A 27582-nucleotide genomic window follows, 5' to 3' on the forward strand; every position below is an offset into this window, starting at 1 on the left:
TCAGGTACATGTATTTTTTTTTTAATTTAGGCAACACAGAAAAGGAAGAAGGTAATCCACATTAGTGTGTGTCTGCCGTGTGCCAGTATTGGGATAGAAAGATGATGTCATGCAAGTTATCTTTGCAACAATCCTGTAAGATACCTACTCATGAAGTAGGTATCATAGCCTCTATTCTGCAGATGAGAAAACTGTAGCCTCAGATAACTTATGCAAATGCATAAAGTTGCACACATAAGTAGTAAAACCAAGATTCAGCAACAGACCTGTCTATCCCCAAAGCTTATGCTTTTCCCCCTGAACATGCTGTTTGAGAAAAATTATAGTTCTGGTTAATGTGAAGATTATGTTGGATTCTGTTATTAATATTTGCATCCATAATATATGGAAATTAATTACTGCAATGAAGGTGAATCCCCTAATATGTATGTAGAGCTTATTAATTAGATATTCTTATTTCTTCATAATTGGAATCATTCCTAAATCTCTTTACAGACTGAGAAATTAATGTCCTGATTATTATCATTTTGGAAGCTTTGATGTCTAGCTTTCAAATCTCGAATCAATTTCTTTGCAAAAATTTACATTCTTAGTGTGTTATTATTAGAAAAATAAATATTATAATGTTAAAAGCTATTCTTCATAAATCCTAGCTTGAGAAGCATTTGCAAAATGCAGTGAGCTTTATGAAGTAAACCCGTTGCCTACAAAATAACATTGTAATATACAGAAAACAGTTTCAGCAGGCATTGAAATTCATTTAAAAAATGTTTTCAAGAACATTCTACATTCGAAAGAAGTCTTTTACCTCTTCCTTTTGTCTAATCTTCTTCCCCCCTTTCTTCTTTGATCACATTAGTACATTCTGAAGACATAAACGGGATATGAGTGGGAATTAGCTTTGCAAAGGGGTGTGTGCCAGAGCCTTGCTCTTAAAAAATGATTCAGGCCGGGCGCAGTGGCTCACGCCTGTAATACCAGCACTTTGGGAGGCTGAGGCGGGCAGATCACAAGGTCAGGAGATCGAGACCATCCTGGCTAACACGGAGAAGCCCTGTCTCTACTAAAAATACAAAATAGTAGCCGGCCTGGTGGCAGGTGCCTGTAGTCCCAACTACTCAGAAGGCTGAGGCAGGAGAATGGCATGAACCCGGAAGGCAGAGCTTGCATTGAGCCGAGATTGCACCACTGCACTCCAGCCTGGGTGACAGAGCAAGACTCTGTCTCAAAAAAAAAAAAAAAAGATTCAAGGACTTTGACGTCTCTTCAGCCATTGGCTTCTCCACTGTGAACTGCCTGGTGTGGCTTGCTGCTACTTCAAGACACTGCTCCAATGGGTTTAAGAGCCACTTTTTTGCTGCTACATCAGAAAAAGTTATAGATATTGAAAGGATTCGATTTTTAGAGCGATGCAGCCTTGGCTTCAGCATTCTGTTAGAAACGGTAGCAGAAGAGTAGGCAAAAGAGGCAACAGAGCAGATGCCCTGGGTCTCATTCTCCACCTTTACATGCATCAGAATCACCTGGTGCCTATTTAAAATATCAATTCCAGGCCTCCACCAAGAGATTCTGGCCTAAGAATCTGCATGGTGACAGATACCCTGGGTGATTCTAATGCTGGCTGTTTGGACCCCACATTGAGAAACACTGCCGCAAGGGTTAGAAATGTTTCCTGTGTGTAACGCAGCAGGGCAGGACCCCTCCAGCACATCAGTTCTTCCTGCCAGGTAAAAAGCAACGTGCATTTCTACTTTCCTTTCAATGGTCAGCTAGCAGCCGAGAATGCATAAAGCTAGTCATAAATAGTTAAGACAGGAGAAGAAGCAGCCCAAAACAAAAGCACTGGCAACCTTCCGGCTGCATGGTCAGCCCCAGAATAATGGAGAAGTTGATTTGTTGGCATGTAAAATATCAACAGAGACATGAACCTGAGTCACAGCAGATACTGTAAACCAGTGGTCAGTGAGTGGCAGGCAGGATGCACATGGGAGAGACGTGTGTATATCTCATGGCTATACAGTTGGAAGCATGCATTCATTCAGCTTTCAAAAATATTTATTCAGGTTTCACTTTACATATATGGCTCAGTGCTGTGTGATGGAGATACACCATGAGTAAGACACAAAAAGACATTCATTTCATTCTAGTCAGGGGGCAGACGTTAGACATGGAGCTAAAGTGTTTCTCATGTCTCAGTAAGTCCTAGACAGAAAGAGAATGAAGCCATGGTGAGTCAGCGGGCATGTGGAGCAGTGGGAGGGGCTGTCTTGGGTCCAAGTCATTCGAGAAGACCTCCAGTGAGGAGAAGACATGAAACAAGATCAGAGCCACAGCGGGAGCAGATGGGGTGGCAGGGAAAAGCTCCCAAGGTTCCCCGCATGATGAGCATGGAAGTTGGCACTGGAGCACAGTGAAAGGCAAGGAAAAGGTGAGACAGAGAAACAGCTGTCCTCATCTTGCAGGGTACCTACCCTAAGCCAGCGTGTGGCAGGTGTATTTCATTCTGAGAGTGCTGAGATGCTGTCCTTGGGGCTTAGCCTGATGATCACAGGGAAACACTGCAGCTTATAGAACAATGTTTGTTTCCTTTGTGATGAATTTCACTAAATGATGTTTACCAACATCAAGCAAATCTACTCAAATGCATGCATCAATCTCTGGTTCCCCCCTCACTCTCCAAAATGAGCTTATTCATTTAGCACTTGCGGAACCCTCTGTGTTAGGAAAAGATCTTCTGGATCATTTTTTTGTTAAATGTTCCTTAAAAACCACAGTACGAGGGACTGACAACACTCTATGTTTTATTTAGAATTAGAAATGATGGGTGACTGGCCCCACAGTGGGTTCAAGAGTCTGAAACTCATGAACTTTCTGAAGCACAGTTCCCCCACTAGCTTCTTGCACCAGAGCTTCTCACCTCTGCCTCAGTGAATTCCATGGAGCAGGTTCTTCTCACTGCAGTTGGGCATATTTGCAGAGATTCATTTGTATTCTCTATTTTCTCAGCTAGAAAAGACATCATGATTCTATTTTATATGTTAGGACTGTGTTGTCATTGCAAGCATTCTTTATTTTTAAGAAGAGCATCTAAAACATGTTGCTTGCACACCAGAATGACTGCATTGTAGAAGTTACGTTTCTAGGCATTTTATTAGTTTGCCAGAGGGTTGCAACAGATTCTTATAAGGGTGGGAGAAATCATAACAATTTGCTATTTATCTCTGTCAGTGTGTGAAAACACGTCCCTTGGCTGTTCTGCTGCACTGATTACTTCTCTGTCTCTCCTGTGGATTATAATACACTGGAAAACTAGGACTCTATTCATGTCCTCATCTGCATACCAGCCACAGTGTCTGACACAGGCATGTAGTGGATAAATACCAATCAGCCATCATGTTCTGAGATCGCAACAATGGGAATGGAAAAAAAAAAAGATGTTGAGTCATGTTTGCTGCACAGGAATCATAGGCGGGGCCGGCTGAGCCTGCCCCTTGTGCCCAGAGCACTTGGGCACATTAATCTCATTCAAACTTCACGACAGCTCTTAAGGTGGGTGATGACATCACCCAGTCTCAGAGACTAGGGGATTAGGCAGGTCTGACAAGGTCACTTGGCCAGTGACACAGCCAGGGAGTAGTGAATATGAACTTCCAGCCCAGGCAGCCTAATTCCAAAGCTCTCATTCTCAGTCATTCTACATTGCCTTTAGGTAGAGATGCTACATATAGGATATGTAGAGACTAAAGAATTGACTTCACACATATGCACATTCAATGACAAAAGCTTACAACATGGACTCGAATTTTTACTGTTGAGACTCTGAAAAAAAAAAAAACAAAACAAAATGCCTTCTGTCACCCAGGATGGGACTAGCAATGGCCCTGAGGGAAATACCTGGGGTGGGTGAGGTGCATCCAGTGGTCCAGGATGTAATAAGTGCTAGGTAAACATTTGTTAGTTACATGAGGGAGTGTTCAGATCTCCCAGTTTCATCCTCTCTATGAGACAATTAATAAATTTGTTATGTAAAGCTGGACCTCCACAACTACAAGATATGGAAACCAATGGCACGGACGAAAGCAGATTAAAAGCATGATCCCAGTACACATGACACGTTCTGTAACCCTATTATCTACAAAATCCTCTGTCATCCCAAATTCGGGATAATTAAAATAATCTGATTCAATGGGCAGAAGCTTAATTAGGGTTCAGACCCCAGGTTGAAAGGCCATGAGCTATTTATATCCCATGCCCTCCAACTCATGGGCTGCTGGGCAGGCGTGATGCTTAATCACCGAGTTTTATTTATGTTAGGATGCTGGGAGCCTAACAAAATACTTTCCATGAAGGGGCAGTAAATCCCAGCGTTTATTTGCTTAGTAGATGAGCTAGTAAGTTATACAAAAAAGGCTACCCATGGAATCCAAGTAAAAATTGTATTTTAGCTGCTATCTTAGGCATTATCATACAGCAGAGTTCAGTTCAGGTACAAAACAATGGCTCTAAAAACCCAATTATTAAAAAATAAATGTGTCAAATACTTCAGTATTCTACATACTGAGACAATTTTGATCCTAGGATGCCTGCCTCCCGCAGAACAGAACTGAGGGCTGTGATTTAAGGAAACTAATATCCTGACCTATATTTTCAACATTATCAGGCCACCAGTAAAACTGTTCTTATCTAGAAAAAAGAGATTACGAACAAAATTAACTTGAAAAGAGACCTGGCTTTGAATCAAGGCTGACATGTGCGACTTTCCCATGGAATTTTCCAAATAGGGTGATCTTAATGAGGAAAGGGGCTATGACAGTGAAGATCTTTGCCCCACCATTGGGGAGTGAGCTCAAGGAGAAGCAGCGAGGGTCGAGGTTTGGGGGATTGGAGGAAATAATTGTATCCTTGAAGTGGGACTAGCAAACTATACCCCCCAACCACCCTCCAACTTCCATGCCAGACGTAAACCTGCTCAGAATGAGCTGCAACAGTTGTAGTTGCAAGAAACTTAAAGAAGAATAAAAATGAAAATTTTCAAAACTTATGTAAGGGACTGGGTAATTTTCTGGAAAAAACTCATTAGCATTTAAATAACAAGCTCCAGTTATTTAAGCTCCACTTATCAAGTCGATAGTGCCTGGAAGACATTTAGCCTCTTACCCATGATAATGTTTTTCTGTCTTTTTGAGGACCTCTTTCCTAGCATTTCGGTGAAGAAACCCAATTATCATTCATACCTGGTTGTGTAGAGCTCCAGCATAACTCATTTACATTTTCATTAAGGCCAAAAAATATCTTCTAATGAAGTCTTCCATGGAATTGTGCAAGTAAGGGATGAAATGTGCCTTAAAATCAATGCCCCAGAGAATATTCACCAAGATTGAGTATTCTGATGATTTAGGAAATCTTAAAATCTATCTCTTTGGCTGCCATCTTAACGTGCCTCTCCAGCAACACAGAATGATAGATTAGGTTCAAAGTCCAATTAACTAGAAACTTGCAATGAGGAAATCTTCCATTTAAAAACAAAGTCATTGCACCTTCCCAGTGTTAGCCTTTCAAGTTCCAACATGGAATTATAAGCAAGCCAGGGTCATGTAGACACTGTACTAGGAAACTTAGACACTCAGGATTTGGCCATATGTGGTCAAGTAACAGGCATTATCTGAACTGAAAAGGCAGAAGGTGTGGGTTATAGTTTTATCACTTAACAGCTGTGTCACTTCTCTCTGAGCTTCCATTGCCTTCATAAAGTAACCCTAGGTCTATGAATTCCTTCAGAAAACTCTGTATGTCAGGGATTATTGTAGGTTCTATGGATGGATCCAAAGAGAGATACCATTGCCCCTGCCCTGGAGACACTGCCAGACTCATGAAAGCACATAAATAAATCAGTGCAATAACATTACAGGCTGGCCCTGTCAGTTTTGCTCCTTTGAAACTTTGTGAGGGCCCAACAGTGAATACAGTCTGCTGGGTTTAGAAGTGGCCAGACCATACTGAAATATGACTGCACCAAACTGCTCTTTGAGAAGCAGAGAATTCAAAGGTAGAAAAGACCCATCTAGGACCTTAGAATGCCTCCAGGCTGGAGCCCCCAAAAAATCATTCCAGGTAACTGAACCTCTCTCGTTTTCCACAGAATTCTGGAAAAGGCAATGTCGTAGCCCACTCTGATACCTGACAGTCTCTGCTGGTAGAACATCCTTCTTCTTAGCTCACCAGCCCCATCGACTTGCTGCCTTTGGTTCCAGATTTAGAGAAAATGAAACCCATCTGGCACCAGCTTAACCCTTTGTTCTCCATATTAAATAACCCAAGGTGTCTGTGTTAAAGTTAGGACAATTCCATTAAAGAGATGTGTTATCATACGCAAGGAGCTTAAGGAGAGTTGGGACATAATAATATGGTCCCTCTGCTCTAGGAGCTTTCAATTTAATGAATAAAACAGTCATCATTAAAACAATGAGTAGCAATATGAGAAACAAAAATACAGGCAACATCTGTATTAATTTCCTAGAGCTGTTTTAACGTAGTACCACCAAATGGGTGGCTTCACAGCACAGAAATGTATTTGCTTGCAGCTGTAGCACTCCAGTCTCCACCTCCATCATCCCATGGCCTTCTCCCCTCCTGTGTCTGTGTTCTCTTCTTATAAGGACACCAGTCATAGTGGATTAAGGGCCAACCCCATTCCAGTATGACCTCGTCTTAGCTAATTTCATCTGTAATGACCCTGTTTCCGAACCAGATCACACATTCTGAGGTCCTGGGGGTTAGCACATGAACATATCTTTTGGGGGGACATGATTCACTCAAAACAACACCTAAGGTTGTAGAAAGGAGGTCGTGTGAGAACACATTGGGCTGAACTTCCTTGTGTTACAGAAGATGATGATGCCCAGGAAGGTTAAATGATGATGCCCAGGTCATAACATTATTTTTTTTGTACCATCATTCATTTAATTACGGTTGCAAACATCATAACTGAAGTACCTCTCTCAAGTCATTCTCTAGCACAGTAATTGGTTGTATTTTCTTTATAATCTTCATCACTATCTGAAATTTTCTTGTTTTGTCCTGTAATTGTTGTCAGTCTCCCCTCATTCCATTTCTAGCTTTTAGAAGCATCACAACATTATTAAAGGCCAAGAACAAGACTCAAATATGTAACTTCTGAATCCAAGTAGGGTATTCTTTTCCTTTCAGGGCTGATTAAACACGTAAGTATCAGATGAAGGTTTCAAGCCATAAAGGAAAGGGAAAGTATCCTCTGCACAGGAGAAGTCAAGGAAGTTTTCCTGGAGGGTGTGGGCAAGTCAGCAGGGCTGAGTGGGTGGCACTGACCTCCGCTCTTGCTCTCAGCTGACCACACTCCTCTGCAGACAAAGACAGACACAATTCTTGGCTCTTCACAGATCCCACCACCAGGAGGAATGCCAAGGCTGGGCCCACAGCGAGAAACCGCTATGCCAGCCAGTGGACCCTCAACAGACCCCACCCCACCATCTCAGCACACACCCTCACCACAGACTGGAGGCTGCCAACACCCAGGGCTACAGGATCAGTAGACAAAGAGAGCGACAGTTACAGCGTCAGCCCTTCGCAAGACACAGGTAGGCCCTGACGCTGCCGCTTCCATCCCTGGAGACCAGCACAGCCCCCACACCTCGAGCTTCCTGGTCTCCTTGGGGAGGGGAGAGAGGGCTTCCTCCCTCCTACTGATGTTCTTTTGAAGGTCACTTTCAAATTGTTAAGCGGTTTATCTAACAGTTACCCATACAACTGCATAGCCTTTACTCCACACAAGGCAACACAGAGCCAAACTGCATCTCTTCTGCAGGTGTCCTGAATCTTAGACCCAAGCTTCTTTCTCCATTTAGTTCCTACCCCACTGGGAGAAATAGAGACATTTTTAAATTTGCACCCCCGTGATTGCGATAATTGCTGATTACACTCTGAGGGCGTCTGACCCACTACCTTCTCCAGGATTAAGACACTGCACTTGAAGTTACATGATGAGGTCGCAGCACCCTCTATAGGGAACATAGGCTGATCTGTTTGACAATTAAACAGGGGTAGCTTATAAGGTAAGTCATTCGGTCTATGCCATCAACCACCAAGTTTTCACTTCAGAGAGAAGACAGGGCCTAAGAATAGCAGTGGGTTGCCCACCACTCCCCCTTAAATTTTGAAAAGAAATTACATCTGAATCTAATAGCTGTAGGAAATATTAATACTCATTTTTCTTTTGTTCTTGATGATATACTTCAAAAACAGTGTTCCAGAGGTGGATCGTCGCCATGTGAATTTATTTTTATGGCTGTGATTTCTCTTAGAAGAGTCTCAGAGTTCTGCAGAGGTGACCTTAAAACTTTTTAGTGCATTTGAAATGCACACATCTCCCTGACCAAGATGATGTGGCCCAGCTCAAAGGCACGTGGGCACCGGTTTTTGTCCTGATGGTTTTCTAGTCCCCATAGAGGGTAATCACAACAGAAGATGCATCCCAGGGGTTGCGGACCATTCTGCACTTGTGTCCAATTTCCGTGCAATGTCACGTCTTTATTTCTAAATATCGTCACATCTTCCTTCCTGAGCTGAGGCCCCAGAAGCTGAACTGCAGCTCAAATCATTCATGCCAGTTAAAGAGTCTCTAGGGCACAGATCCATTTGCAGGTTGGAGCAGAGAGAGGGGTGCTGCCAGTCCTGCTGTTTTCACTAAAAGCAGGACTTTTTTAGAGGGAATGCATTACTTATTTTTGGAAATGTCCCAAGCTGGAACATCTGACTACAGCAATTTGGTTGCAACAAAGCTTTCCTTAGCCAGATCTGCTGAGGCTTGTGAAGCTGGCCTCAGGAGCCTCTGACAAGGAACCAGAACTCCTACCAGGTCCCACCATGATCTGGAAGAAAACGGTCCCAAGCCAGGAAGGGCCATGCCGTTGGTTCAGACTTCTGATGGTGAGTCGTCTGTCTTGTTTTTCTCTTTCATGGTGTAGATCGAGCAAGAAGCAGCATGGTCTCCACAGAAAGTGCCTCCTCCACTTACGAAGAACTGGCCAGGGCCTATGAACACGCCAAGATGGAAGAGCAACTGAGGCACGCCAAGTTCACCATCACAGAGTGCTTCATATCAGACACGTCATCCGAACAGTTGACGGCAGGGACAAATGAGTACACGGACAGTCTGACCTCCAGCACCCCTTCCGAATCGGGAATCTGCAGGTTCACTGCATCTCCCCCCAAACCTCAGGATGGAGGAAGAGTAATGAATATGGCAGTTCCAAAGGCACATCGGCCAGGTGAGCAAGACCACGTGGGGGCCGTCGCTTAGGGAAGTGCACCTTCCTGGTTCTCCCTTATCTGCTATGAAAGCCCTTCTCAGTGTTCAGACCAAATGGGTGCTCTGTTTATTGATGGCTGCATAACAAACCATCCCAAAGTTCATTGGATTAAAACTACAGCAGTCACTTGTTTTATGAATCTGAAATGTGGGTGGGGTCTAGTGAGGGTGCCATGCTGCAGAGGCTCTCCTGGGGCTGGGCATCTACTTCCAAAGTGGCTTACTGGCCTGGCTATGTTCTCCCTGTGCCGGCCTCTCCACAAGGTGCTTTAGCTTCCTCACAGCATGGTGGCTGGGTTCTAGCAGCAAATGGCCCAAGACACAGTCTGTGGAAATAGCCAGTTTCCTTAGGTTGGGCCTGGAAACACACAGCTATCATTTCTCTTATATTCTATTAAGCAAGCAGTCACAGAGCCCAGGAAGCCCTGATTGCAGAGAAGGAGGCTCCCGACTGCTTGAGGGGAAGACTGTTAAACATGGGAAGGCTGAATTTTAAAACGGCCACACTGAGGGCTTCTGAAAGGGGAGAGGTGTTACTGTAGCCAGTGTTTGGGACTTGGCCTCACTGAATTACACAAGGTGATGGTAACTGGCTAACATTAGGTCAGCCAGTAGTTTGGTCTTCAACTTGAACACCTGTGAATCATCTGGATTGTGAAAGAAAGCTGCACATTCTGGGGTCTGCAGGGCCTGGCGGATAATAGAATGCAGAGGCTAAGAACCGGGTCAGAGGAGTGATGGGGACATGGGCCCTTTCAGAGTTCACTGCTGTCTAAAGGAAAAGACTCTAGCAGGACCCTGCCAACTGATCACAAGTGGAAATGGGGGCCTTAGTGTGGGCTTGTGTTTTAAGAGAAGCCAGAAATCTTGGTTTTCTGTGGAAATTCACAGCTTTTTTAGTGTTGGCTTGGATATTTGTAAACCATTGTACAGGGCAAATAAAACACATCTTCAGATGGAATCCAACGTATGGCAGCCAATTGTAGTTCTCATCTGAAGAACCACGTTTTCTTTTTCACCCTGAAATAGCTGCCTGTAGACTTTCCTTCACAGACTTATCTAGCCACTCTTATGGAATCCAGTTTTATTTCCCATTTTACCCATTTTCTACACCACTGTTCTGATTCCATTTCAAAAACGTATCTTCACTTTTGAATGACTGCAGTTCCCTTGGGTTTTATGGGATAAGGCCTAGCTGAAATGAGCTTTAGAGATGCATAAAAATATATAAAATAAGAATTGTTTATCCAGCAAATAATCTTCCATACCAGCTCAAGATTCTTGCCAGCATCCAATAAAGAATGATGGCTTCATTTATTTTCATTCTGTCTACCTCCTCAGGGGAAAAGACGAGCTGTTATTTGTGGGTGTTTTTATTTCAACTATTTTTTTTTTTTTTTGGTATTGTTGGCGTTTATTTGCAAGGCAAATGGAGAAAAATGCAGGATAAATGTCATGGCTTTCTGCAGCCGTTCAGCCTGAATGTGAGGAGGACCAGAGAGAAGACCAATGAGCCTGTAGGCATATTGGATAGGCGTTCTCAGCTTCAGTTCCTGCATCTGTAAAATGGGAATGGCATTGGTGACTGTGTACTGGGCTTCTGTTAGATGCACGTAGCATAACACAGGTGAAGAGGTCAGCAGAGGAGGCGCTCAGCCATATTAGCTGTTGTTTCTGGCGCTGTCTGGTGGCTGTGGTTGTTAGAATCCCCATGGTGACTCCAGTTGTACTGCTGGCCGCCTCTTCCTTCTTGCTTTTATTTTTCTCCAGTGACCACTGAAGTCCTAGCAGGCACCCACCTCAATTGTGTGCCACCCAGTTAAGTACTTTATGCTTCCACCTGAGATAGCATGCCATCATTTTCCCTTTGTGTGTGATTTAGGGCACAGACTGAGCTTCTAGGTTAGAAGACTGTCCTATTTGTGCAGGCCTTTACATAATTAGAGGGTTGAAGCTTCTTTTTGATGACATGCTGTTCATATTGTTGGATTGTCTCTTAAAAATTTGACCTTTGCTCATGACATTGTTGCCTGGATCCATTAGAGCAATGGAAGATCATAGCTAAGTTACTATTGTCTTAATATACTTTTCAGAGTAACATGATTTTATAAATACAGGTTTGAATAATCTCTTAAATCAATGCAAGTTCAAATGTCCACAAACTTTGTTTTATCTACCCTAGATGACTGCATTATTATTGAACATCTGATATGCTTTAGAAAATACTTCAGCCTTTGGAAGCCTTTCCATTGCTCCTTTATAATTCAACTAAATTCAACGTTGGGCACAAAATACAAGGTTCCTATTTACTTTTCGGCTAACTGGAGGCTGTGATACAATTAGCAGCTCCTTGAGTTGTGCTTTTAAATCACATTCTTTTCCTATGTGCCCTCTTCACGCTAAGTGATATCAGTCATATATCTGTTTCCGTTTATAGTCTTCCAAATCTCTTGATATATTTCTCCTCAGCCTTAGAGCTTCTTTTTTGATGGTCCTTTTTGTTCTCTTTCCCTTTTTATTTTTTCTGTCTTCGGTACAAATAGTTATGATCCCCAAACTTTTAAATTCTCTGCAAATTGGGATCAAGTTACATGAATTTGAGCAGATTGTGGCTTCAGAAAAATAGGAAACATGTCTGAATTATCTTCATACTTCCTTCTCAAGGTCTAGCAGATACCTGATAGGCAAGTAGCTATCATGCAAGAAATATTTATAAATGGATTAATACTATTGAATATCCAATAGTATTAATTCATTTTTAAAACTATATATATATATATATGTATCTCCAGTATGTGTGTGTATAATATACACATATATGGCACTGTGTCTGGTACATAGTAGGTGCTTCATAAACATTATTGTATGAATGAATATATTATGGTTGTGACAACAAAACCAATTGGTGAAAATGAAAATATTTCAATTACTGGAAATAGTCAAATACAAAAGGACATTTAAATCTACTCCAACTTTCAGCACCTTTAATCAAAGTGACTTATTTTCTGTTCTTGCCCTTAGCAAATAAAAAAGACATCTCTTCAACAGATAAAGGGGTGCCCTCCCATGAAGTGAGGCTAGCTATCCACAAAGGAGGCAGCATTATCTAGCTATAATTTTCCTGATACCTGAATTTTGAATTTGCCTGTACAAGTACAAGTCCTAAAAATGCAGCAAATTATTGTCTTCTTCCATAAGGGATGACTATTCCCATCTCTACAAACAGAAAACAAAATTCTATTCCTCTGAGAAATAGCTGCAAAGTTTAACATCTTTTTTCCTCTGGGTCAAGGTGGCTTCCAATTCTTTGATTACAGTACCCATTCTTGGTTTCAGGTAGCATTTTGAGCCTGTTGCAAACATTCTTGGATTACTGTTGCTGCTTCTTGATTCATGATGTTTATCCTGTGCCATCAAGAGAAGCCATTGCATGAAGCTACTTAATTCAATTTCAAGCTTCAGACGTGCACCCTACCACAGCCTGCCCCACTAGCGGTAGGGAAAGCATCAACCCCTTGGGATCTCTGTGCTCATGCCCTCTGGGCCCCAGACACAACATTATGAGTTTCAGCCCCTTCCTTGGGGAATGCATTTGAGTTTTGTTTTGTTTAGTGGGAAAGGGCCACTGCCTGGTGCCAACTTGTTAATTCACTGAATGACAGTAATTCGAAACAATTACTGGATTTTAAATTTAGGATCCATTCATCTTGCATCACTCTCTCCTGAGGGTGTGAGGGTGGAGAGTAAGAGGCGGGGCCCAAGGCATGCATTGAGGCCAGGAGCTCCTGGAGGAGCCCTTACCTGAAGAAAGAGCCTACCTCTGCACAGGTCAGCACTATTCTGACCAAGGCTGGCCACCTTATTCTCAGTTGTCATTTTGACCATGCTGTTTTCCCTCTCTGAAGTCTGTGTATCTCTCTTGTTGGCTCTTAAATCAAAACAAGATACCAGCAATCCAATCTTCAGAGCTAAATAACCCCCACTCCCAGCTTCACTTACCTACATCTCCCTCACTGCCTGAGGACTTGGCTCAGGCAGCTGGGGTGCCAGGCCTCGGCACCGGCATCTTCCTCCTGTTTTGCACATCACTAAAACTCAATTTTGAAACGTTTATCATAAATATTATAGTAAAGGTCTCCTTTCAAATGAAAATCTCTTTGATGCCTACACGTGTGTGCATGGGCACACACAGGCATGCACACATACACATTCACACACAAGCACAGATGCGTAGGTACTTGTGCACACATATGCACATATGCATGGACACACATATATGTTCACACACATGCACATGTATGTGGGCACATAAGCACATGCTCCTATGCATGGATACACACAGACGCACACACATTCTCACTGCACTGCTCTGGGTTTTCTAGAGGAAGGCTTGCTCCCTCCCTCTCAGCCTCCCTGCTTCCCTGTGTTTCTTTGCCATGCATGTGTTGAGTGGACACTAAATGACTGGTCCTGTTTTGGGAACTGAGGATGCAGTGATAGACAAGACCCACAGAGATCCACATTGAAGACACTTCTGTTCCTGGAAGGGAGACAGACACTGATCAAGTAAACAAATAGTATCGTTCCCGACCATGGTGAGTGCTGGGCAGAGACGCAAATCCAGGAAGGGGATAAAACGTGGGAGAGGAGTATTTTGGAAAGAATGGCCCAGAAAGGCCTCTGAGGCAATGAGATGTAAATGATGGGATGGAAAGAGCCCTGCAAAGATCCTTCTGGTGGTCCAGAGAGCTGAGCAAAGATAAAGGCCAGGAGAAAGGAATGAGCTTGGTGTACACAACAGGGATCAAGAGTTCCCTCTGAACTGCCAAACACACATGACCTTTCAAACACTCCCGTAGAATTTTAGGTTAAAAGAACCCTGGGGCCATCCAACAAAGCCTCCACATACTGCTGTTCACGCCCACTCTATGTCGACCTAAATATTGGCATGTGCTAATCCTGATTTCTGCTGGAAAACCAGGTCTCTCTGAGGAGTATTTGCAATTTTAGCTTCTTAAGTGCTCTTGTAGAATTTCAGTGTCTTCTTAATAGCTCCCCCTCAGACTCAGAAGGTAACAGTAGCACCTGCTCTGAGGGGTTCCCAAGCTTAGAACTCTAAGCCCATTGCCTGAAATAAAAGCGTAGCACATATGTCCATTGGGTCTTTTGCAGCCACCACTCCGCACCCAGCCTCCTGCCACTGTGTTCAAGAGGCCGTCCCCTGTACCTCTGACCTTGTCCGGTGGTCTGGCTGGTTCACTGTATTTGCTGCGGGTGCTGGGCTGGTGTCTGTGTCCTCTTGTTCCAGAATATGCATTCCCTGTGTTCTGATTGCCTTTTCTCTGACTTCTGAGCCCCTTAAAAGCCTCACTGTTTTTCTTGGGTAGCTTATTGGGGTTCAGTTCTAATCCTGGGCTGTGCCAGTTCCTCGAGAGGTGGAAAGTGATGGGGGAGGAGTGTACCTGAGAGAACAGTGATGTGGGGGTAGAGGCCTCGTTGTCCCTGCTGAGTGACCAGAAGGAAGCTCCCAGATTCCAGCGCTGCAGACAACAAGAGAGAAGGCTGCCCAGGCTAACTGAACATTCATGGCATCTCAGACCCAGTTAAAACACAAATATGCGACACTCGTGTATTGGACACCTACTGATTGAATATCTCCTGAGTAAAAAGACACTGGGTATTACCCTAAGGCATAAAAGGGTTAATATCTTAAATTAACATGCCTCACAGTCTCATTCATTTATCAGAATAGTGTGTATCAAAGACTGCAGGCAATGGGTTCTGAAGACATGAGACAGGCAAATCTTGAGAAGGTCAAAAAGTAATACAGAGCCCAGCTCATAGAAGATGGTCAGTCGCCACCTATACACACGCACACACACATACACACACACAAACACACACAGCCCAGTGAGGCCTCGTGAGAAGCTAAAGCCCCATGAAGGCCCAGGGGCATACAGAAAGGTAAGAAGAAGACAGCAAAGACCATCGTTTTCCAGTGTGGCCGCCTGTACACTCTGCTGGCACCAAGGCCTAAGGCATCCTGTATCCCAAACCAGAAAGGGGAAACAAGCCATCAACTCCAGTAAGAGTCAACCTTCTCCTGTTTAACCTCCTTCCATGGCTTCCTGCTGCTCTCATGGCGTCTGAGGGGTCAGCCGTGTCTTCCTTGCCTTGACCCCTGGTCTCTAGCCTCCAACCTTGACCCCTGGTCTCTAGCATCCAACCTTGACCCCTGGTCTCCAGCCTCCATCCTTGACCCCTGGTCTCCAGCCTTCAACCTTGACTCCTGGTCTCCAGCCTCCAACCTTGACCCCTGGTCTCCAGCCTTCAACCTTGACCCCTATTCTCCAGCCTTCAACTTTCTGGCCTCCTACAACTCCACAAATACACATTCACTCTGTCTGGAATTCTCTCATTTCCAGCTAACTCAGCTCCTTCTGTGGGATGATTGAAGATGCACATTGTTGTAGAGACAGCTCTGTCAGCTTCATGGCAGAACAAGGGCAAGCTCCCAGCCGGGGTTCTGCGTCAGGTGGTCCCCAGTGTGTGGTTCCTCCTGGCTCTCATGTGGGAACTGTATCCATCTTTGGATCTCATGAATCGTTCCACAGTGGGTGCTCCAAAACCGTTGCTAAGTTCTGCGCTTGCCTAAAGGACAGGGAAGATTTTCCAATCACACTTTTATTCAGAACTACTTTATTTGAGAACAATCATGAGCCTCAACAAAGTCAAAGCCCTACTTTTATACCTCAGTGTAGCTTTTAAAGTTCACGAGCAAGCAGAAGGATCACAATATCGATGAGCTCTTAAAAAATGCATGAGGGCCCCCTAAGTACAAGCCAAGAATTGTAATCGAATCCCTGTACATGGACCTCTGATATCAGTCTCACATTATTTATTTAGGGTTTTTCCTGGTTGCCATTTGGGAGTGAAGATTCATTTACCAAGAGAGATTATTTTACTAGTTTTCATTACCATGCTGCAACATTAATATTAAACTCAAAAAGTGTTAGATCTCTTCTACCTCTGGTATGGGTGGACTCTGTGCTCCCCTTTGGGAACCAGCTCTTCGACACTGTAGTGTTGTTGCAAGTCTGGTCTCTGTGTTTTTTATTGAAATTGCTCGAACTCAAGGAAATCATCCTTTGCTTCTTACTTTTGCATCAATATCCAGCTCTATCCAGGCAGACCTCAAACCTTGTTAGAAATTGATGAAAGTTCCTTTTTATGTGTCCCCAGAGGAGATCGAAGCCCCAAAAACTGTGATTCACCTTCATTCCCACAAATTTGGGAAAGCATCTGCATGTTCACAGCCTCCAACTAACAAAGCGTTGCAGAGGAGGAGGAAGAAGGCTACCGCAAAGTGCCTTGGAATATCTGGCCCCCAGAAATGCATTTCATTTGTTCCACCCTTATCCATACATTCCTGGTACAGATGTATATAACCAGTTTTCAGAGGTGAGATAGCTCAGAGCACAAGAAGGGCTCTTTTAGGCTTCAAGATGCCTTTAGAAACTAGTGTGCCTCATTCATTTGACTAAAGGCGAGAGCACTGAGACTCAAAAGGGTCACAAAACTACCTGGAGGCAGAAACAGAGGCAGAGACAGTATTTCAACACCAAGCCCTGCAGTCTGTAACTACTGTTCTTTCCACTGGAGTCAGCTCCCACCTCAGCGGGTGCCACTGGAGAAAGACCTGGGGATTTTGCCTTCTGATTACAGTTCCATTGGACCATCTCTTATTTTCTTCCATGAAGAACTGAGGTCGTCACTCCTTGTGGACTAGTATTCTGAGGCTGAGGGGTACAACTGCTTATCCTGGTTGAATTCAATGCTTTATAAGTAGAATTAAAGTGAAATAAGGAACACTTGGCATTATGAATTCTATCATCTAAAGCAGAGTTTCTCAACAGCAGCACCGTTAGTATTTGAAGCCAGATCATTCTTCGTGGCAGGGGCCGTCCTGAGCATTGTAGGATGTTGAGCAGCACCCCTGGCCTCTGACCAATAGGTACCAATAGTGGCACCCTCCCCTGTGTTGTGACAACCAAAATGTCTCCAGACTTTGCCACATGTCCCCTGGGAACAAAACCGCCCTCAGTGGAGAGCCTCTGATCTAGTGTTCAGATATTTTCCCCTAGTGTGGTGCCTGCAAGATGGCAAGAGCCATTGTTTGATGATGGATTAATGGAATGCACATCCATTACAGATTTTGTGAATCACTTCATTCTTGTTGTTTCAGTATTGATTTTGCCATCCTTCTTCCAAGAACTGAAATACATTCAAACTTTGCGTGTGTCCAAATAGATTGAGAAAGTTCAGGAAGTTTTGCTTTCCTGGGTTTCAACTAAAAGGAGGCAGCTTTAGTTCAGCAGTTTTCACGCAGTCAGGCCAACCATGGCTCTAGTGCACCATGAGTGCACTAGAGTGGAGGGGGACAAGCTCTCAGTGTGTGTCTGATGATAGATGTGGGGCCTGAAATCTGTACATTTCAGAACCAAAGGCAACGTGGTGCTTGTGATACCTGTATGCAGAGTGGTTAGGGAAGGAAGGAGAAATCAATGCTGACTTATTTAATCAGGACTTTTGGAGACGTTAATGGCACTGAAGGTCCCCAGAGGGCAGCAACAGAAGGATGAGAAATGAAGCATGATGTCAAATAATAAAGCATTATGCTGCAATAATTGGTAAAGCGTCTCATCCTCAAGGCTGAAGTCAAAGCAGCTGCCTGGGCTCCCTCCAGAAAGGCAGTGATGGGTGCAGCTTGTGATCTGCACTGGGTTTTGGTGAGGCTGATGAGGAGAGAATGAGAAATGGGTGCCCCAGTGATGGATGGGCCAGTGGTCATTGTATGGTACACACATCTTTAAAGCTCCACAAGGGCTGTTAATTGTGGGTAATACACATTTATTCTCATAGCGCCCACCTTTCTGGTGCCCTCTTCCCCCACTACTCCTTACCACTGTCCCAGTTGGTTACCATGTTCCCTTTTTCCCTTCTCTATTTGTGACTCTGCCCTTAATTTTTATCTGTCTACGGATCTGTGTAGCTACATTTCTTTCTTTCTGCCTCCCTCTGTGTGTGTGTTTCCCTCTCTCTGATCCCTCTCTCTCTCTCTCTCTCTCTCTCTGTCTCTTCCCCCTCTCTCTCATCCCCCTCTCTCTCATCCATCCTCCCTCACACTCACCCAACCTCATTCATCTCAGCCTCCCCTGACCCTGACATATTCCTGCATCTCAGTCCCTCAGTTTCCCAGAGCCCTTCTCTGTGCTGGGCCTTCTCCACCTGCTTCATCCCTCACCCTCAGTTAGAGTCTGACAGGAAGGGTATTGGCCTCAAGGCAGAGCACAGTGGGTTTGTGGTGTGCAAATCCACCACTACAGCCCAAAGAAGTCAGCAGGGGAGACCCTGTCCCAAAGGCCCAGGCAGGACTCTGTTAGCCTTTGTATTCATGCTGGGGTTAGGCAGGAGACACTAACTGGGTTTAGCTCACTGGGAAGGGGAAGGAACCGGCAGTGTGGGCAGGTAGGTGAGCAGCGGAGAAGGAGGGCATGGAAGTGAGTTCAAGCTCAGTCCCTCCTGCTGTCAGACCATGAGCCGGGTCCTCCTGCCAGTGCTAGTCCTTTCCTTCTCCATGCCTCCACTTCCCCTTTCAGTATGCTGCTCTTCCAGTTGGATTTTCCCTCCCATATCTCTCTCCTCTCTATCTCTCTCTGTCTCTCTGTCTCTCTCTCTCTCTCTCACACACACACACACACACGCACCACACTTTTCTTGATGTTTATGCCCTGCTTGCTGTCTTTTTGCACTCAGCCATCTCTTTGTTCCTCCCCTGCTTCATGCTTTTACCCCTTTTCTATGCCTTTGATTTCATGGATGAAAGTTTTAGTACAAGGGAAACAAGAAAAGGAAAAGAAGGAAGGAAGGAAGTTAGTTTTCATGTTACCTGAGACTGGATAATTTATAAAGAAAAAGAGATTTAGTGGACTCACAGTTCCATGTGGCTGGGGAAGCCTCACAATCATGGTGGAAGGTGACAGGCACATCTTACATAGAGGCAGCAAGAGAGAAATGAGAGCCAAGTGAAAGGGAAAACCCCTTATAAGCCATTAGACCTTATGAGACTCATTCAGTACCATGAGAACAGTATGAGGGAAACCACTGCCGTGATTCAATTACTTCCCACTGGGTCCCTCCTGCAACACATGGGAATTATGGGAGCTACAACTCAAGAAGAGATTTGGGTGGAGACACGGCCAAACCATAGTAGAAGGAAAATAAAGGAAAGAGTGGAGAGAATGAGAGAAAGAGAGAAAGAAAAAGGAAGGGAAAGAAGGAGGGAGAAGGAGAAGGGGGAAATGTGGAGACAGGTAGAGGGAAGCAAAGCAGAGGAAGTGACGCCATAGAGTTTGGAAATCATTACCAGGAATATAAGTGAATTTTGTCATAGCTGGGTTTACTGAAACAAGTACTAAGACCAGGCATTTGCCTTTGCCAGTGTTTATGGCAATGATAGATTTACACACAGAGACGCCGAGGGCATTTGCACCCAGTGGAGGTGAGTACCCATGGCATGGTGACCCAATATGGTGACCTTGGAGTTCAAAGCACAAAAGATCCTCAGACTTCTCCTGGATCCCTGCTACTTTTCACTGCATAGGAGAACTGGAGAGGGTCCTGACTGATAAGCTATGGGGCAAGTGAGCTGGGGAGTGCCAAACACACCCATGAAGGCCCTGCTCTCTGTGGAAACAGATTTCTTAATCCATGGAAGGTGTTCACATGCATTATCTAATTTACTCTTCACCACAGCCTTCTATGCTAGATTCTGCTATTACTCCCATTTTATGGATGAGGAAACTGAGCTCAGATCTAGAACTGTCAGATAAATGCAGGCAATGTTATCCTGGCCTCTACTCCTCATCACCACAATTAAAGCCAAGGGCTAGTTTCTCCCATGTGACACAGGCGGATGGCAGGGTGCTGGGGGTGGGGGATGCTGTGCCAATGTCCCCATGGTCAACACAGTCTCACACATCACGTGTCTCTTTCTGGATCAATAACTGTGTGAGTTGTCTTGGTATGTGTAGGCATCTGAAGCACATGGGATGACTATTAGAGAGTCCACATCCTCAGAGGCTTTGTTGATGAGCACATGGGCTGGGGTTTTAATGGACATAAGTGCCTATAATAACAGAGCTTACCGCTGACTACTCTGGTGCTCTCTTCTCTGTAAGTGCATGAATTATTGAGAGAACTCATTTGCAGCATGCACACAGTTGAAAGGGCTGCTGTGGGTGCTAATCAGAAAATACACATTTTTGAAGGGAGCTAATTAGAGAATCGCACAACTTTACATAGAGTTTTACCTGAAAGACTGGATCAATCAGAGATATTGGATATTCAGAGATACTTATCAGACCTGCAGTAAACAAACACATGTAGGCATTGCATGTAAGCACTGAGCTGTTCCCATTATGAAGGATTTTTACTTCTCACCTGTCCATTTCAGCGACTGGAGCCCTCTTGATCACTACATCTGAAGTGGGAGCCCCTGCAGGCAGGATGCAGATATTATGAGTCCTATCTTTTGATTTCAAACACGTTTCTTCCTTCCAATCTAAGACCCGAATGTTCTGCAGTCCAGCGGGGACCACGATGCTATTACTTTGTAGGGGTTTAATAAGCCCTGTGCATTCAGTGGGGAGTCACTAGAATAGAGATTTATCCCCAAATCTGTTGCAACACATTACAAATATGTCAAGTGTTCGTGATTGAGTCGGGTCTCAGAAACAGCATGAGGCATTCTCGACCTATATTTTTAAAGAACCCTGGAGTTAAATGTCTGTTGCATTTCCTCAAATATACGAACAACATGAGAAAAATAATATTTAATAAAAATAATTAAAAATAAATAAATAAGAAAATTAACAATTTGTTTATAAGATTCTTAGGAATAAAGACATCACCTTCTGGAGATTGATTATATAAAACTACAAATTGCAAGATTGGTCAATTAAGATGTATTGATTCACATACAAAAGGATGTTCTCATTTCAAAAGAATTATTCAATTTATTTCTTAATGACAACTCTGTTAATGTTTTCATCACTTTTTTTTTTTTTGCAAATAATTAACACCTAGTTAGAGAAGACTGAAGAATAGCTACCATAAAGGAACATAAGTAATTTTCAATGCCATGAAGTTTCATAAAGTTTTAAAAAATCAAATTATTTCATCTTTCAGGAACAAAGCTATTCTAGATGGCAAGATATTCCTGAACCCTCCTCATTAGTGTCTATAATGGGTAGGCCTCATGCCATTATATTTTTATAAGCCAGAGTTCAGATGCATCAAGTTACCAAAACCCTTTTTACAAGAATGCCAAATTATGTAATTTCTTCCTATAAGAATGTTATGGACCAGGTGCGGTGGCTCGCGCCTGTAATCCCAGCACTTTAGGAGGCTGAGGTGGGCGGATCACCTGAGGTCAGGAATATGAGACCAGCCTGACCAACATGGAGAAACCCCGTCTCTACTAAAAATACAAAAATTAGCCAGGTGTGGTGGTGCATGCCTGTAATCCCAGCTACTTGGGAGGCTGAGGGGGACGAATCGCTTGAACCGGGAGGTGGGAGGTGGAGGTTGCAGTGAACCAAGATCGCGCCATTGCACCCCAGCCTGGGCAACAAGAGCAAAACTCCATCTAAAAAAAAAAAAGAATGTTATGGTGCATTTATTGTCTAGGTATTTATTACTGAGCTTCCCTTGGATTCAGTTGACAGTAGGAAGCCAACATTGAATTAGAATTGCCTTTAATTTCAGCGAACCCAATCCAGTGTCGCCGGGTCATTTAGTGAATTACATGCTGCCATTCCCAATGAAATCATATAATTACTCATCATCACTTAATAGAATAAAGACATCCTGAAAAAGCTAAATGGAATTTTGAATCATACATACCAAGGGGTGCAACAATGTAATAATACAAGGACAAATCATTTGGTGGATTTCCCAAAAATAAGGTCATTACTCCTATTGTTGGGGGTAAAAGGTTTTCAGGAAGGGTAATAACATTTTGAAAATTTGTATGCTCATTTACATTGTATAAAATGCATTTTTACGGCTTGACTTGGCCATATTTATTTTTAGTTCTCTTATACTCTTTTTTTTTTTTTTTTTTTTTTTTGAAATGGAGTTTCATCCTTGTTGCCCAGGCTAGAGTGCAGTGGTGCAGCAACCTCTGATGCCCGGGTTCAAACGATTCTCCTGCCTCAGCCTTCTGAGTAGCTGGGGTTACAGGCATGTACCACCACGTCCAGCTGATTTTTCTATTTTTAGTAGAGACAGGGTTTCACCATGTTGGCCTGGCTGGTCTCGAACACCTGACCTCAGGTGATCCATTGCCTCGGCCTCCCAAAGTGCTGAGATTACAGGCCAGTTCCCTTATACTCTTGAATAGTCCTTTCCTTCTGTTATGCTGGTTATTCTTTTTCTGTGGGTAAACTTGAAGTGTTTCCTAAGGTTCAGGCTTTAAGCACTATCTAAACACACATCACTTCCGTTGCCCCGCTAGCAGGGCAGCTGGCTAATGACAGCCCTCGCTTGGCTCAGGTGGTCTCAGATCCCCTCAGCCTGCACCTACAGGGCCTACAGGCCCAAAGGGGCTGGATGAGGAAGGCTCAATTAACTATTGTTAGCATACAGTAACCTAAGGAAAGCAGGGAATATTTTGAAGCAAAAGAAACGAGAATATTCAGTTACTTTAGATTCAGAAAATGAGCAATGAGTCATTCTAGTGCTACGTTTCTACGATAAAAATACCTACTAGATACCTTGTCTTGAATGTCCCCAGCTGCATCAAACTCAGCAGGTCTGAAACTAAACCCTTCATCTTTTGTCATCAAAGTACAATCTTTCCCCTATACACCCTTTCACAGTTAGTGGTTTCACTGTCCACAGAGTTTCCTGAGCTTAGAGCCTGGGAAGGAGTCGCCCCTAACCCCTTCCCCTCTCTCACCACTCCCACTTGTCATTGACTCTGAAGCCGCCTTCCTTGGGCCCCCTTTGTATCACAATTTAATTCCCTCTCTCACATCCCACAGCTTCTCCTGAGCTCAGACCATTATCATCTCTCTCTCTCTCTCTGCACATCCTTTTCCCTGGGCCCTCGCTCCAGGACCACATACCACCAGCCCATTCTCTAGCCAGAGTTTTGCACCTGGTATGACATGAGTTATAGGTGTGCCAAGACGGTGAGTCCTTCAGACCTCAAGGTGGCCAGAAGCAACTCCCTGGGCTCATCCCAGTGTTGCTGCACAAATACCCCTTGTCTGCCTATACCTCAAAAAGATAAAAGTGGAAAGCACTGGGCTGGAGAATGCACACTGCCTATACCAAAACAGCAGAAACTCAGACGCAGCGTCAGTCCAGCTCAAGCCAGGCAGTGTTGGTGGCAAAGTGGACTTGGTGGCTGGGCCCTAATTGTGCTCATGCATTGCAAGGGGGTGATGGGATGTTTTAAAGCCTTGAAACAGGGCCCTGAAGATGGGAATGAGAAGGAGTCAAGGCCAGGTGGCTAATGTCTGTAATCCCAGTGCTTTGAGAAGTTGAGGCAGGAGCATTGCTTGAGGCCAAGAGTTTGAGACCAGCCTAGGCAACTAAGAAAGACCTTGTGTCTCCAAAATATTTTAAAAATAATAATAATTATCCAGGCATGGCGATGTGTACCTGTAGCCCTAGCTATTCTGGAGGCTGAGGTGGAAGGGTTGCTTGAGCCCAGCAGTTTGAGGCTGCAGTGAGCCATGAATGCACCACTGCACTCCAGTCTGGGCAACAGAGCAAGACTTTATCTCTTGTTTTTTTTTAAAAAAAAATAAGGAGTCAAGAGATATTTTGCCAGTAGAATTAACCTGGAGAGAAAGGTGTCAGTGTCGCCTCTGAGGTTTCAAGGATGGAAGGATGGTGATAATGTTACACAAGATGGAGCACACGGGAGAAGAGCAGCATTTGGGATTGGGAGGGGATGGAGTTGGCCTTCATTAACTGAATTGGTAGACTGTGTTATTCAGAATTCCAGACGGACACTCATGTGGAAATGCCTAGCAAAGCACCTGAAAGTCACATTTAGGGCTCAGGAGAAAGAGCAAAATGGAAAAGATAGATGGGAAAGCTATTTATAAAGAGAAGAGGAAAGCAGCCAAGCCTTTCGAGAGAGGGCTGAGAGCAGGCCACTGGGAATACTCTGTAACATTTAGAGGAAAGACAGAGAAAAGGATCCAGTCAAGGAAAGTGAGAAGGGATGGCCAGAGATGTAGGCAGAGATCTGGAAGACCACAGTGCCCTGGCAGCTGAGGCGGCCAACAATAAAAATATCAACAGCATCAATTGCTATAGTAATGCAGGTAGGAAGAGGACCAAGAGGAAACCAGAGAATTTGGCAATGAGAGGTCAGAGTTGACCTTTCAGTAGTTGGTGGTGAAAGAAGCTGTGGCAGTTCAGGTTTTCTGAGAAGCACCTATGAAGACAGATTAGACAGGCAAGGAATTTATTGGGGAAATTCTTGTGAAGAACGAAGCAAGTGGAAGCAGGAGGTGGCAAGGAGAGTCCAGGGACCATAACAGAGGTCTGACACCTGTGAGAGGAGAAGGGGAAGGAGGGATTGGTTGGAGGCACCTCAGGCTGCAGTGCACCTCTGAGAAGGCTGCAGTGAGGCTGATGGGGCATCCCTGAGCAAAGGATGCCTGTTAGGGAGATCCCGCACTGGGCGGGGATGGCCATGAGGAAAGCCCTGTCATGCTTGTCACTGGCTTGCAGCATCCCAGAGAACTGGTACCTCCCTGCCTGCAGCAGATGCTCTTGGTTTTTTTGTTTTGGTTTGGGGTTTTTTTGTTTGGTTTGTTTTTGTTTTGTTTTGTTTTTGAGTCTTGCTCTGTCACCCAGGCTGGAGTGCAGTGGCATACTCTTGGCTCACTGCAACCTCCTCATCCTGGGTTCAAGCAATTCTCCTGCCTCAGCCTCCCCAGTAGCTGGAACTACAGGCGCCCACCACCATGCCTGGCTAGTTTTTGTGTTTTTTAGTAGAGACGGGGTTTCGCCGCATTGGCCTGGCTGGTCTTGAACTCCTGACCTCAGGTCATCCTCCCGCCACAGCCTCCCAAAGTTCTGGGATTACAGGCATGAGCCACCATGCCCAGCCAGCAGATGCTCTTGAAGGAGACCTGAGGTTATATTTACATGGCACCACAGAAGCCAGAGTGACCTTGAGCAGGAAGTAGAAATGCTAGAACTCTGGTCTAAGCTGCTGTCATCTCTATACACAGCATGGCTGAAACAGAAGAGCCACGCAGAGGTTAGCAGGTAGGCAGGGCCTGGTAAGGAGGCCATAAGCTGTGGCACTTTCACCCAAAGCTATCATAAAGACCCATAATGAAGTGGCTGGCCAAGGTCACAAGGTTTCATAGAATTGCCAAGACGAGAGCCAGCTGTCCATCATTCTTCCCTTGACATCCCTGGTCTCTCCTTCAACCCTGTGCTCTCCACGCACTTCCAATCACATGCGGGATTTGGTCTATCACCGTTTGTAACCAGTGGATGCTGTTGCCTTTGATGTATGTTTTTCTTTCAACAATGGTGTTTTGAAGGATTCTGTTACCTCCATTCCTCCATTTCTGTACAAGTAAGTTAATACAAGTAAGTACTGTCGGAAAATGAGCTCCTCCCGTGCCCAGCGAAGAGGTAGGAGGACGATTCCACCTGTCTTTGTGGTGAGCGCTGATGGAGGATCTTGAGAAAAGCACCTGTGTGCAGCGCCATTCTCGTCTCTAAAACCCGCATGGCCACCCACGTGCACACAGGGGATTCTGCCGGTGTTTACCAAATGAAGACACCAACTAACTACCCTGTCTTTCCTTCTAGGTGACCTCATACATTTGCCTCCATACCTTAGAATGGACTTTTTGTTAAACCGAGGTGGTCCAGGCACCAGCAGGGACCTGAGCTTAGGACAAGCATGCTTGGAACCTCAGAAAAGCCGGACCCTGAAGCGCCCCACGGTCCTGGAGCCCATCCCGATGGAAGCCGCCTCCTCCGCCTCCTCCACGAGAGAAGGACAGTCGTGGCAGCCGGGGGCCGTGGCCACATTACCTCAGCGGGAGGGGGCAGAGCTGGGACAGGCAGCTAAAATGAGCAGCTCCCAAGAATCACTGCTCGACTCCCGGGGCCATTTGAAAGGCAACAATCCCTACGCAAAATCTTACACCCTGGTATAACAGACAGCATGACTGGACAGCGGTTGTAAATACAATTCAAACAATTCAATCAAAGCTACCTTTTTTTTACGGAATTCCAATATTTATAATTAAAGAAAATTGCCAAAATATATTAAAAAAAAAAGAGAGAGAGAGAAAATACTGAAACCACAGACAGTGCAAAGACTCTCCCGCTTTTCTTCTGTCTGAGTGTGAGCTCCATCCGCCTGGGCGTCTGATTTTTTGGGAAAGAAGTCCAGTTTTATGATCTTCACAGGCTATTGCATTTTTACTGATTTTCTACAAAAGTGCATGGGGGGATTAATTAAACCTTCTGACTGGAAGTTCTATCACACAAGAGGCAAGAAAGAAAACAGGGTGGGGGGGAAATTAGCCTATTTGTGATTTTAAAAGGAACACCGATTTGCGGGCAGGGGAAAACTTCAGTCACGTTTGCACACCTTTCTTTCCCATTAGAAACCGGGTTCTCAATTTGGTCTTCTTTTGTTAATTAGGATGAGTGCCGTCAGTGAAGGGGTGGGGGGGAATCAATTTGATTTTCTTTTTTGTTTCTTTTTTAATTTAATGAGACACTCTTTGCATTTTGTCTAAGCGAAATAAAAAAGAAAAGGTTGTCTGCCTTTATTTCCATGTCTGCTTCTCTCGTCTTCTACCAATGGCCTGGTCCTCCTTCCCATTGGTACTTCTGTTTGGAAACACCAGGCCTGAACCCAGAGCTCAATTTAATAAACCAGAGTCCATAGTAACACCCTGAACTCCTCAGGAATCTCCAGGAAGCACAAAGAAGGTACAGCTCCTGCTCTCAAGCTGGAGAGGACAAAATGCAGGCTGGTCTCCACCGAAACCAGAGCCCAGCCCAAGTATTCAAAGCCCCTCGCAAGGCTCTGTCCCTTGCCTGCCCATGGCCAGGGTTCAACTGACTGTGACCTATGGGCCAAATCCAGCCTCCTGCTGTTTTTTTAAATA

General features: G+C 44.5%; 1 protein-coding gene across 1 annotated transcript in view; it reads left to right on the top strand.

Moving 5' to 3' along the window:
• Positions 1-27240, top strand: part of DSCAM (DS cell adhesion molecule) — an 831700-nt gene extending 804460 nt beyond the window's left edge. Inside the window, exons 31-33 of the mRNA XM_028845317.2 lie at positions 7416-7613; positions 9000-9302; positions 26264-27240. Of these exons, the coding sequence (XP_028701150.1) occupies positions 7416-7613; positions 9000-9302; positions 26264-26616 (854 nt within the window). The 3' untranslated portion in view covers positions 26617-27240. The remainder of the gene's footprint in view (positions 1-7415; positions 7614-8999; positions 9303-26263) is intronic.
• The last annotated feature ends 342 nt before the right edge of the window (positions 27241-27582 follow it).

Source organism: Macaca mulatta, chromosome 3, assembly GCF_049350105.2.
Source record: "Macaca mulatta isolate MMU2019108-1 chromosome 3, T2T-MMU8v2.0, whole genome shotgun sequence".
NCBI classification, from domain to species: domain Eukaryota; kingdom Metazoa; phylum Chordata; class Mammalia; order Primates; family Cercopithecidae; genus Macaca; species Macaca mulatta.